Source organism: Eleutherodactylus coqui, chromosome 7, assembly GCF_035609145.1.
Source record: "Eleutherodactylus coqui strain aEleCoq1 chromosome 7, aEleCoq1.hap1, whole genome shotgun sequence".
NCBI lineage: Eukaryota > Metazoa > Chordata > Amphibia > Anura > Eleutherodactylidae > Eleutherodactylus > Eleutherodactylus coqui.
Genome location: NC_089843.1, coordinates 60489812 through 60501958, shown reverse-complemented (window position 1 = coordinate 60501958; position 12147 = coordinate 60489812). Strand labels below are relative to the sequence as shown.

At 41.3% G+C, this 12147-nt stretch overlaps 1 protein-coding gene across 2 annotated transcripts in view; it reads right to left on the bottom strand.

The window, feature by feature from the left end:
* The window catches only part of CORIN (corin, serine peptidase), a 271828-nt gene that overhangs the window by 38003 nt on the left and 221678 nt on the right, over nucleotides 1-12147 (bottom strand). For both annotated transcript variants that reach the window (XM_066573119.1, XM_066573118.1), the window contains exons 10-13: nucleotides 11970-12074; nucleotides 10158-10389; nucleotides 7827-7972; nucleotides 4429-4536 (exon numbers count right to left, since the gene is read on the bottom strand). In XM_066573119.1, coding sequence (XP_066429216.1) covers nucleotides 4429-4536; nucleotides 7827-7972; nucleotides 10158-10389; nucleotides 11970-12074 — 591 coding nt within the window. The remainder of the gene's footprint in view (nucleotides 1-4428; nucleotides 4537-7826; nucleotides 7973-10157; nucleotides 10390-11969; nucleotides 12075-12147) is intronic.

Here is a 12147-nt window from a genome sequence, read left to right as displayed (position 1 = left end):
ATTCATTAACTCTGTTACTAGAGACAGAATTCACATGACAACAGGATTGGACAGCAAATTAGAAGGAAATTGTCCTACAAGTCATACAATAAAAAAAACAATAAATATAAATTTATTGTTCATTTGGAGTTTTTTTAAAAATTCTGTGAATTGTAGGACAATATTTAATATTGAAGAACTTGCATTTTAAGATAATCTGGTGATAATCTTGTTATTTGTATAGCACCAACTTATTCTGCAGCGCTTTCAGGTAATCTCTATTTATTACCCCCCACCAAGCTGGGTACACATTTTACTGACCTGGGCTGAGTCCACCTTGAGCCGGCTACGTGAACCATGCGGGGATTGAACTCGCAACCTTCAAGTCATGAGTAGCAAGAGCTTAGGACTGCATTTCTGCTGCCTTAACACTCTTCACTACACGAGGCTCTGCATTGAGGATTACCCGCTTTGCGGTTTTGTGTTTGCGCTTGTTGGACTTTGTTTTTATATTTATTTTATGAATTGAGCCTATGTATGAAAAAGTACGGGATTCTATATATATATTATTTGTAAGTATATAATATCCATACTATTTCTTTTTGCTTGGCGATTTAGACCCACTTTAAGTGTAGAATTAACCCCTCAGTGGCAGGCCAACTTTATGCCCTAATGACCAACCAATGTTTCAGGATTTTTATCATTCCTAGAGCTATAACTTTGTAATGTCTGTCAACATAGCCATACGAGGGCTTCGGCAGCATCCAGGGTGCAAATTGATATCCAAATTTTTTTCCCCCATCACAGAAAAACAGGCACCGTTTCGGCCATGTTGGCCTTTGTCAAGCTCAAAGGCCAACATGGCCGAAACGGTGCCTGTTTTTCTGTGATGGGGGAATAAAACTTTGGATATCAATTTGCACCCTGGATGCTGCCGAAGTCTTTTTTTATTGCTGCATGTGATTTTGGTGATAAGGATTCAATCACCTATCTTTTTGGCGACTGCATAATCTATGCCCAACCCCTGGAGGGATATACAATTTGTGCTGCTGGCGACCTGCTTTCTTTGGCCATATGAGGGCTTGTTTTTTTGAGACACAAGCTGTATTTTTTAATCGCATCATTTTTCAGTACATATAATGTGTTGTAGAACTTCTATTATTTTTTATATTGGGGTGGGATTGGAAAGAAAAAAGAAATCCCACCATTTTTTTTTTATTTTATTTTTATAACTTCATACAATTTGTTTTTCTTATTGGATAAATGATCAGCTTTTATTCCGCCTTTTCCAGATGAATGATTAATAGAGATGAGCGAGCACCCAAATGCTTGGGTCCGTGTTATTTGAGTCGAGCTTTTCGTAAAATTCGAGAGCTCTACTTGAGTAACAAACCCCATTGGCTACAATGGGAGACTCGAGCATTTTTGTATGGGGCCCACCGGGCGCCGAGCTTTTTTTTCCTTTTTTTCTTGGTTCGTTTTCTCTCAAAGAAATTTACCAATGACGTGCGCTGCGTCACGGCAGGGAGGGGCCAAAACAGGCATGTCACAGCAGGGAGGAGCCAAAAACTGGGGCGGGGTCGAACATGATTTGATGCTCGTTCAAGTAAGGAGCACCACTGAGTACGCTAATACTCGAATGAGCATCAAGCTCGGCAGAGTATGTGCGCTCAACTCTAATGATTAACAAAATCTGCAAGTCTGGCATGGTTTTTTATTTTTGTTTTTTTATGGTGTTCACTATGCAGGATAAATCATATGATAAATTAATCCTCAGGGTCCGTTCGATTACGGCAATACGAAATTTATATATCTTGTCATATCTTTCTACTTTTTCCCACACTAGAAAAAGTTTTTTTTTTTTATTGCAGTACAAATTGTAATTTTTATTGTTTCCATTAAATGATCCATATGACTTTTTGATTGTTTTCTATTCTGTGTTTTTCGTTAGGCGAAATATGCAAAAGGAGCTATTTTTGGCATGTCTTTTTATTTGGTTTCATGGTGTGCATCGTACGGGTTAAATAACATACCAGCTTTTTTTCCGTTGGTCAATACGAACGTGGCAATACAAGATTTGTGATTTTTCTTTTTCCCTTTTTTTTTGTTTTTACATAGTAAAAGGAGAAAGGCGGGGTTTTGACTTTTTATTTTTTTTGAATTTCTTACTTATTCCACTTTTTATATTTGTCCTACCATGCGACTTGAGGGTCATCCATTTTTATTCTTGGTATAATACACTGCTATACTTCAGTACAGCAGTGTATTATGTTGGTCTATGAGGCTCAGCCAGGTATTTGTTTTATGAACTAGCTACACATTTAATCCCAGAAATCTGATTTCTGTTTTTGTACCCTGCTACATTACGTCAGACATAGCTGACTTTTTATATTGCTGTTTTGCAACTTGAAAGTATTATATTAAATATAAGAGAAATAGATGGAAATCTGTCTGGATCCTTTTATGGTAACAGAGACAGGTTCAGTATCTCCACAGCTTATATGAGATAGAAAATTATTAAGAAGCTATTCCAATATCTTGCATGCTGTACATAGAATGAGACCTTGAGCCGTGAGCAGCAAACATCTCTGCAGAACTTCTTGCCACGGTCAGAGTAATGTCATGGTGATACTGGAAAATTTCCATCCTCTGTCCTTTTCCATATTTATAGAAAAGGACAGAAATTAATAGAATGGGAAAGCAGGAACAAGGCTTTCAAAATAAATTTGATTATCTCCCCGAGAGCAAGTTTTATACACAATTCTGCAAATAATAACAGCATTTTATTTCCATGTTATACAATCCCCTACAAGATGAGAGTTAGCGTCACATGGGTTGAACAAAAAACTAAATATATATATATATATATATATATATATATAAAGGTAAAAGCACACACTGACTGACCAACTGACACACCACTAATTCTCTAAGTTCCTGATGTCGTACAAACATGAAATTTGGCAGGAGCATTCTTTAGGTCCTAAATAGGAAAAGTAAAGGTGTCACATCTCGAAAATTCAATGCTAAGTGCAGACGTATTGGCGCCCCTGTGTGTAATGTACCAAATCTAATTCTCTAAAGGGGTCACAACTTGATTATTCAATGCTAAGTGCAAAAGTAAGTGCACCCCTATGTAATGTAACGTCTCGGTGTCGTACAAGCGTGAAATTTGGCCCGAACATTCTTTAGGTCCTAAATAAGGAGAGTGGGAGGTGTAGCACATTCTGCAGAGGGACATCCGTACATGCAGCCTGAGGAGAATCTAACGCTCCTCTGTGTGTTTACATATTTTATTCTTCGGTTACTCTAAAGTAACCTTGACTTCATAAAATTTTCTGTGCAAACAACACATAAACACCTGTATCAAATTAACTCAGGCGAGGCCGGGTAGATCAGCTAGTATATATATGTATATAGCCTGAATTACAGATTCATAAATTGTGGCGCTAGGTAAAAATTAAAAATTCAATTTTAGATAACACTTATGCACTTTATCATTTCCAAAAGAGTTTTACTTATCTGAACATAATCATTGCAGGGAATTACTGCTGTCCCTCAGTAAGCTGCTGCTAAACGTGTGTTGGTTGTGGCAACTGAGAAGCAATGGCATGAGCCACATGGCAGGCAACATAGGATGATATAACTGCGAACCAATTCCCATTATAGAACATGCTTGACTGCTGTGCTACTTCAGAAAAAGCAAAGGGAGCAATGAGTCAACTCAGCTGCTGCAGTGCTAAACTTGCCATCCTCCACCTCCATTTCTTCACTTTATGTGACAATTCCAACAAGGTCCAAGAGGATGGCAGCACTAAAAATCATTTTTCTTCATCACAGTAAATAGAAATTCAATTTTAGCACAGTTCGTTGCTGTTAAGACTGCCAGGCAGCAGTGTATTACCTCAAGCTGAATAACTATTTAGTCATGCACAAAACAATGACTGAAAGCACACAAATAATTAGCTAAAAAAATGTTCAAAAAGAAAAGCATTTGTACTTTGGAATGGCCATTCAGAGTCTTCCTGACGTTAACTATACTGTGGCATGACCTTAAGCAGGCTGTGCATGCAAGGCATCCCAGAAATACTGATGAACTGAAATTCATTTTCAGGGTGGAATAGTCTAAAATTCTTCCTTAGTGTTGTGGAAGTCTTATCTGAACTACAGGAGATATTTAGTGGAGTGGTTTCTGCCAAATGGCATCTACAAGTTATAATATTGGCTACTAAATAGGGATCTACAAGTTATTAAATTCCATGCACTATGCATGTTACTTAAAGGGGTATTCTCATCTCGGCTTTTCATGGCTGAGATGGGAAAACCCGGAAACTCTGTTTCTACTATGCGTAAGAGAGAGCCAAGGGCTTACTGCTGCACTCTTTCCGTAGCTCTAATTCAAGTCAACGGGAGCTTGTGGAGTCAACTACGGACAAATCAGTAACCCACCACAGTTTGCTTCATCACTGTCATCTTCACAATCTGCTTCTCCATCACATCTTCTGGAGGCCAAGATACAACGACCAGAGAGGCACTTGAAGTGGCTGGGTGAGCATTCTGAACAGTAAATAATAAGAAATTCTAGATGAGCCTTTGTTCACCTCAGCACTGGAAGCATCTAATAGAAAAAATAGCGCAGAATGCAGCGCTATGTTTGCGGTAAAAGGAATAATGCCATGACAAAACCCAATTGATCCCATTATAAATCACTGGTGCAGGCTCCGTTAGTGTCTGACATACAATATATTTGCACTCTGTTATTTTAAAATTTTTTGCTTCTTTGATAGAACAGATATATGGAAATGAAGATGCTGGTGTGACCTCAGCCTAAAGATACATTTAACCCTTTGCAATCCAATTTTGGATTCAGGGTTTCCTAGGGGTCTTTCTCTTTCTGCCATTATACAATGGCGCCATCTGCTGGCTAGAGCCAGTACTGCAGTATGGGACATGCTGGAGAGGCCCCCGACAACGGATCTTCAAGATCTTCAAGTCCAAAATAAATAAGTGGAAACAGCACCAAAGCTTCCTTTCTGGTATTACCATGGAATGCTGGAGTCAATCTCAAACTGGGTTGATCCACCCCAGTGTCAAAAGTCCATAAAGAATAGAAACGATGCCAGTATCTCTAGTAGCAACCTTATTGGTTCTAAAACAGCGTTCAAAAAGTGCCACTTTTCTATTTTTTATGGCATCCTCAGGGTAGGTCATGAATAGTTGACCTACTGAGGTCCACTATTCGTGACCCTGGTCAATCAGCTGATCAGGCTCCTGCTACCAGCACCGCTACACATAGGGTGAAGGAGTGCAAGTTGCTGTTTCGACCGCTGTGTAGTGGCCAGTGCTAGTAATTACAGGTGCAGCTTCTATTGATTTTAATGAGAGCAGCTTCCGCTTTGTACCACTGTGTGTTGCGGCACTGACAGCAGGCGCCCGATCAGCTGACAGGCCAGTGTCCCAAGTGGTGGACCAGTCGATCAACTAGTAATGACCTATTCTGAGGAAAGGTCATCAATAGTATTTCCATGGAAATTTTCTTTAAGGCACATTCACAGATAGCGGGAATGCTGCGAAATTTCCGCAGTCGAAAATTCCATAGTAAACTTCATGGCATTTCTGCATAAAATATCAACAATCAACAATGGTAGTTGATTTCAGCAGCTACAGACCTCCCCCTCACCTCGCAATACATCGTGCCCCATCACATGTCCCCCGGCAGCCTCTAGTGAGTGCTGAGCCATTGGCAGGATTTGGAAGTGCCACCACCTGAGGAGCAGTTCGGCCCTCACTAAAGGCTGCTGGGTGATGTAATGCGAGGTTTTAATATATTTTTCTTCTTTCATAGATATACTATAAAAAAGCTAATTAAACAGCCTAGTGTATCTACAATTTAGAGAAAGAAAAGGGAAAAGGAAAATCATACATCACCCTCAGATCAGAGTTGTCAGTTCTGTTAATGTAGCTGAAATATTTTGCACAATTTCAAAGAAAACTGAAAGCTCAAGTAACTTGTTATTGACGTCACATGATTCTGATCCCTAATCTGCCATGATAAGCGGGTTAGCAATTACACAATGCGGCTGTAATTCAACTGGTTGCTTACAACATAGAACGGAACTGAGATATTGTATTGTATTCAGCACTTTAACCCTTTGCAATCCAATTTTCGATTCAGGGTTTCCTAGGGGGCTTTCTCTTTCTATCATTATGCAATGGCGCCATCTGCTGGCTAGAGCCAGCACTGCGGTATGGGACATGCTGGAGAGGCAACAGACAACAGAGCGGCCAGTAATATACAGTAAGAATACCCAGCCCGACATCTTCCGACGTCAGAGCTGTACAGCCTTCAATCAGAATGTCTTCAGACGTCAGACAGTCGATTGGAAAAGGTTAAAAAGGTTGTACCAGAATTAACTTTATGACCTATCCTCAGAAGAGATGATGAAAGGTTGATCAGTGGGATCTCACTGCTGAGACCCCCACCTATCCCAGGATAGCAGGTCCTGTTTCCCCATCCTCCTCACTGCGGGCTCACTCCACCTAACGCAATAAGGAGGAGACTGACTGAAGCAATGGCTTTGCATGAACGGTGCTAATAGCCGGGGGTTTGTATTTGGCTATTTCCATCAATCCCACTGAAATGAAAGGAGTGGAGGTTGTGCCATCACTTGGTTCAATGTCACATCACTGTGGGTGGGAGAAGCATCTCAGCAGTGATGGGAATTGGAAGACATGGGTCCCTCATTCTTGGGATTGGTGGGGGTCTCAGCGGTGAGACCTCAGTGATCAGACTTTTATCACCTATGGATAGGTGATAAAAGGTAATTCTGGTACAACCCCTTTATAGGATAATATACTTACTGGTAATATACTTAGGCTGGGGTCACAACTACATTCACATTTCTGTTTTCTGTTCAGTGATAAATACAGAAAAATAAAAAAGACTGCAGTGCAGAATCCATTCCCAGACAGACTCCACTAACTATAGGGCCCGTAGGCTTTTTCAGTATGGTGTCCATAATTATACTGCACCCTGGCCAAACAGCTGTTTGGTATAGGCAGTAGGATACAGAAAGCTCCATACATTTTGCAGTGGCCTAGTCTGGTATTGCATGCACAGCTCCCATTAAAGTGAATGGCATTTATGCTTGCAATACCGTGCTTGGCCACTGCACAATATAAGGAGCTTCCAGCTTCCTGATCAATACACCAAAACAGCAGTCTGCTGAACAGCTCATTGTCCAGTGTCCCAAGTGGAAGACCCTCATCATTTGGCAATTGATAACCTATCCACAGGATAGATCATCAATAGCTGATTGGGAAGGGGAGGGGTTCACCAACCAGGACTCCAGCCTATCAGCTGTTTTCTTGGCCACTGTCACAGCGTACAAAGCAGGAAGCATATAGCTCTATACATTGTACAGTGGCCTAGAACAGCATGGCAAATATAGTTCCCATTGAATTGAATGGGAGCTACGCTTACAATATCATACCAGGCCACTGCAAAATGTACGGAGCTTCCTCTTTCCAACTTGTACACCAAAACAGCAGCTCAGCAAACAGCTTATCGGCCCCATTCCCAAGTGGTGAACCTATCCATATCACTAGCCAAATGGTGGTGGTGCCCGTCAGGGCCAAGGTAGCAAAACCCTAGCAATCAGCTATTGATGACCAATCCTCAGGATTGGTCATTGATCTTTCAAAGCTGTACAACCTATATAAAGTAATAATTTTCATCACAAATCCCAAATATAAAGAGGTTATTCCATATTGTAATAAATTATAAGTGGATTGGAGAATACAACAAGTGCAAATATTTGGATAAATTATAGATTAATGATCCCTACCTTCCACATACTGGTCAGGCATCAGACATGTCTGGTTATCTGACTTCTCATCAGGGAATTGACTACAGTCAGTATCTTCTGGCCACTGTAACCCCACGATCCCTAATACAGACTCACATCGCTCTTTTGAATGTTCACAGAGAGATCTGGAATTATATAGTGGGGAAATGGCAGTGCTTCATTAATTGCTAATCTCAGCAGGTTGGGATAATCTACAACCACAATCTAGTGCACACATGTCAAACACAAAGGCCCGCGGGCCGAATCCGACCTGCCGCCTCATTTTATGAGGCCCACCGGCTATGCATCAAAATAGCAGGAATTATACTCAACCCGCCTATATCAATGCTCCGACGGCAGTAGCAGTGCAGAGTCTATGACTGCCACTATCTTTCCTCCAGTGTCTGCCCCAAAGTGAGAGGTCAGCGGTCACAGACTCAGCAGCGGCTGCCAGCGCCGTACCGGGGCTGTAGGCAGCGTGAGTGTAAAGCTTGTAGAGATGGTGCCCAGCCAGTGCACGGTAGGGGCTTGCTACTGGCCTCTGGGCAGGCAGAATCTCTGGGACTACTGGAGGGGTCACTATTACTACTGGGGCCACTATGGAGGACACTGTTACTACTGGGGCCACTTTGGGCGTCAATATTACTACTGCAGTCAATATTGGGGTCACTATTGGGGCTCGTTCACAGAGGGGTAATTGCATTTCAGTTACAGCCACATTTTTTGGTCACTCCAGTGTGTTTTTATGTACGCAAATACACTGCATATTTGTGCATGCAAAAAAGAATGCAGACAGGCTCATTGAAATGGCGCATAAATATGCATTTGTGTCGGGTATATTTACTGTGTATTTACCCCTGCCCATTCACTTCTGTGGCCTATTGTGTGCATAATATGCACCAAAGTTGGCATGTTGCGTATTTTTTCATGTGACGCTCATGTGTATAAACCCATTGAAATCAATGGATTGTATTCACTGCATATTACATATAGAAAAATTGATTGCGTGATACATTGCGTAAATACACTCCTGTGAACGAACCCTTACTATACAACTACAATCAGCCCTTTGAAGGCAACCATAAGGCTGATGTGCCCCTTTATGAAAGTGAGTTTGATACCCCTGATCTACAGTATACTGTATGACTGTGAAGTGGTCTTAGGATCTGACCCTCATACACCGTAGACTTCATGCCAGAAGACAAGAAAGTTCACATTTTTGAACACCAAGAGAAAGTGCATTTGTCCAAATTAGAGACACTTTGCAATAAATACAGAAAACAAAGTGTTACGTTACAGTTTTATGTAAATAAAGCTTATTCATTATATAATTAAGTACTGGCACTCGGCAATCTCCGGCACTGTAACTGAAAGGAATGGAGCCGCGACATACATACACAATCATCACTTCATTCATACTGACACCTTTGGGACCCACATTCTCAAGATCGGTGGGGGTTCAGTGATTCAACGCCAACTGATCACAAAATTATCCCCTATCCCATGATAGGACATAACTTTTTAACTTGGCACAAACCTTTAAAGGTGCCATATATATATTAGATGAATGTCAGATGAACCCACCGATTTCAGCAAGACTGTCTGACCATGAAAAGTGTATCAGGGTGTCCCAACTCACCCGAGATAGCAGGCTGGGCATGTTGGGTTTCAACATAAGCAGAGGCGTAACTTGAAGCTCCTGGGCCCCAATGCAAAACCTGTAACAGGGCCCCCAACTATAATGCTTTATTCATAGTACTGGGCTCCCTATATGGAGAAGAGGGGCCTTATGGGCCCCCTAAGGCTCCTGGTCCCGGGTGCAACCGCATCCTCTGCACCCTCTATAGTTACGCTCCTGAACATGAGTGATCCTTTTGCTCTCAAGAAAGATAAACTGTTGCCAGATGTGTCTTTTCTTTTCCCTATTGAGAACACATGTACGCTCGGCCAAGATGAGCATGCATGTCTATGGTCAAACGAGTGATCAGTTGACAGCTATATCAAGTGCATGGCAAGTTTTAGAATTTCCACAGATGAATAAAGATTCCAAGTACTGCAGTGGAGGAATACATTCTGGACACTTTGATCAAATAAAAGTAAATAAATCTTGTATAGCGCCAACTTATTTTGCAGAACTTTCAGGTAATTTTTATTTATTAGCCTATTCTTAGTTACTGATTTTACCGACCTCGGAAGGATGGCAGTCAAACTTGAGCCAGCTACCTGAACCAGCAGGGATTGAACACGTGACTTTCAGGTTGTGAACAAGAGCTTAGGACTACATTTCTGCTGCCATAACACTCTGCACCACAAATAAGATAGATTCATTACCTGCAAGGGGGTATCCGTTGGTTCATCTCAAGTTCACACTTTGGTACCAGAATAGTGCAAGCAAAGTACATGAGATATTTGTAACAATTGGTCTGAACAAGGGCTGGGAACAAAGATGACTCCCAGCTTATGGAGGCTTCTTTCTGGGTTCTGTGGCCCAGATAATTCGGGAAATGTGTATAGTTATAGGGTAGATTCATACATAGTTCTAGGGTTATCGGCTCACACTGACCTGAAGGTAAAAAAAAGTAATTACAGTGTAAATTAATGTTTCCATTCCATTCCAATTAACTTGGTCAATATTTGCAACATTGTAGACAAAGTTCATTTATTTCTCTATTCACAGATGTAGCAAATACATGCAACTTCATGGGAGAGGCCCATCCCCGTCCTGTGCCACAGCTGTTCTTCCAGATGGCTACAGAAGGAGGAGATCTGCTAGTAACTATATTATTTTCTCGATGGGTGCACTCTTTGTTACATCTGTGTACAAGGATTGTATTCTTCGGTCAGAGTAGTCAGTACTGTTGTATAACATGTGGACATGACTTTAAAAAGAAGTAAATAACTCAAACAGCTCCTGAAATGCTGTAGTGAGGTCTGTAGGAGAAGTGGAGCCAAAATCTAATTAAAGAAAACTGCTTATTCTATAAGGAGACTGTCTACGTGTTTAAGAAAAAGTCCCCTAAGATATTATTATTGTACAAACTTAGTAAATTAATAATGGTTATGGGCTGTAAATGAGCATACATCATAAAGGTATGAAAATCTTAACGTCTATAATGGAAAACACATACACATCAAAGCACATTATTTTGAGCTGATCCCAGGACTGACTATAAGTGTGAACAGCGCTGTCAACATTGCAGTGGCCCGCTTTGGTACTACATCCATAGTTAACACTGAATTCAATGGGAACTGTCTGCAGTACCAAACTAGGCCACCACAATATAAACAGCACTATTTGATTCCAGCACTGTCCACACTGACAGCAGGCCCGGAGATCAGATGATTGGTAGGGATCCTTCTGAGCAGCAGACACCCACCAATCAACTATTGATAACCTATGATGAGGATAGATTATCAAAAGTACAAGTCCTGGAGAACCCTTTTAATAAATGTGTTGCATCTCTGCCTGTCCCTTGCACCAAAAATCTATGCCAATTATGATCTGGAATACATTTGTCCTATAAGTTATTGCAGTTTCTAGTAACATTTTTAACTCCCCTTTTTAAAAGGTGAGAGTGTCGGAAAAAGGCCAAAAATTTGGCATTAGGCTTGATATCTGGTGCAAATGCTTTACTACTAGAGATGAGCAAATATACTCATTTCGAGTAATTACTCGATCGATTTTCGAGTACTTCCGTACTCGGGTGAAAAGATTCGGGGGGCGGGGGGAGGCGTGGCGGAGCGGGGGGTAGCAGCGGGGAACAGGGGGGAGCCCTTTCTCTCTCCCTCTCCCCCCCACTCCCTGCTGCAACTCCCCACTCACCCACGGCGCCCCCCAAATCTTTTCACCCGAGTACGGAAGTACTCGAAAATCGTGGCGCTCGGGCAAAAAAGGGGCGTGGCCGAGTAGGTTCGCTCATCTCTATTTACTACATTTTTTGTGAACTTCCAACCCATTTAGATCAGAGATATGACTCATGCTGGGTGACTGGATTGTCATCAATATTGATTTCACAGCATATTCTAGTAGTTGACAATAGAATAGCAAATCATACTGAACAAAAATAGGAATGAGCTATTGCATGACTAGAATCATAAATAACACTCATTTTATTGAGAAACAAGAAAATATGGTGAACATACTGCAATTGGTTTTGTTTTGAGGTATTTCACAATTGGAGTCATTGGCACATGGTCCAGGGCAAGTTGGTAAAACACATCTTGAATCATCTTCGTGGCATGGTTGACCTATGTATGGAATATACAAAAGCCTTTAGACCTTCTGAGTAACCTCATCCTTCTACAGGAAGGTAGGCAAAGA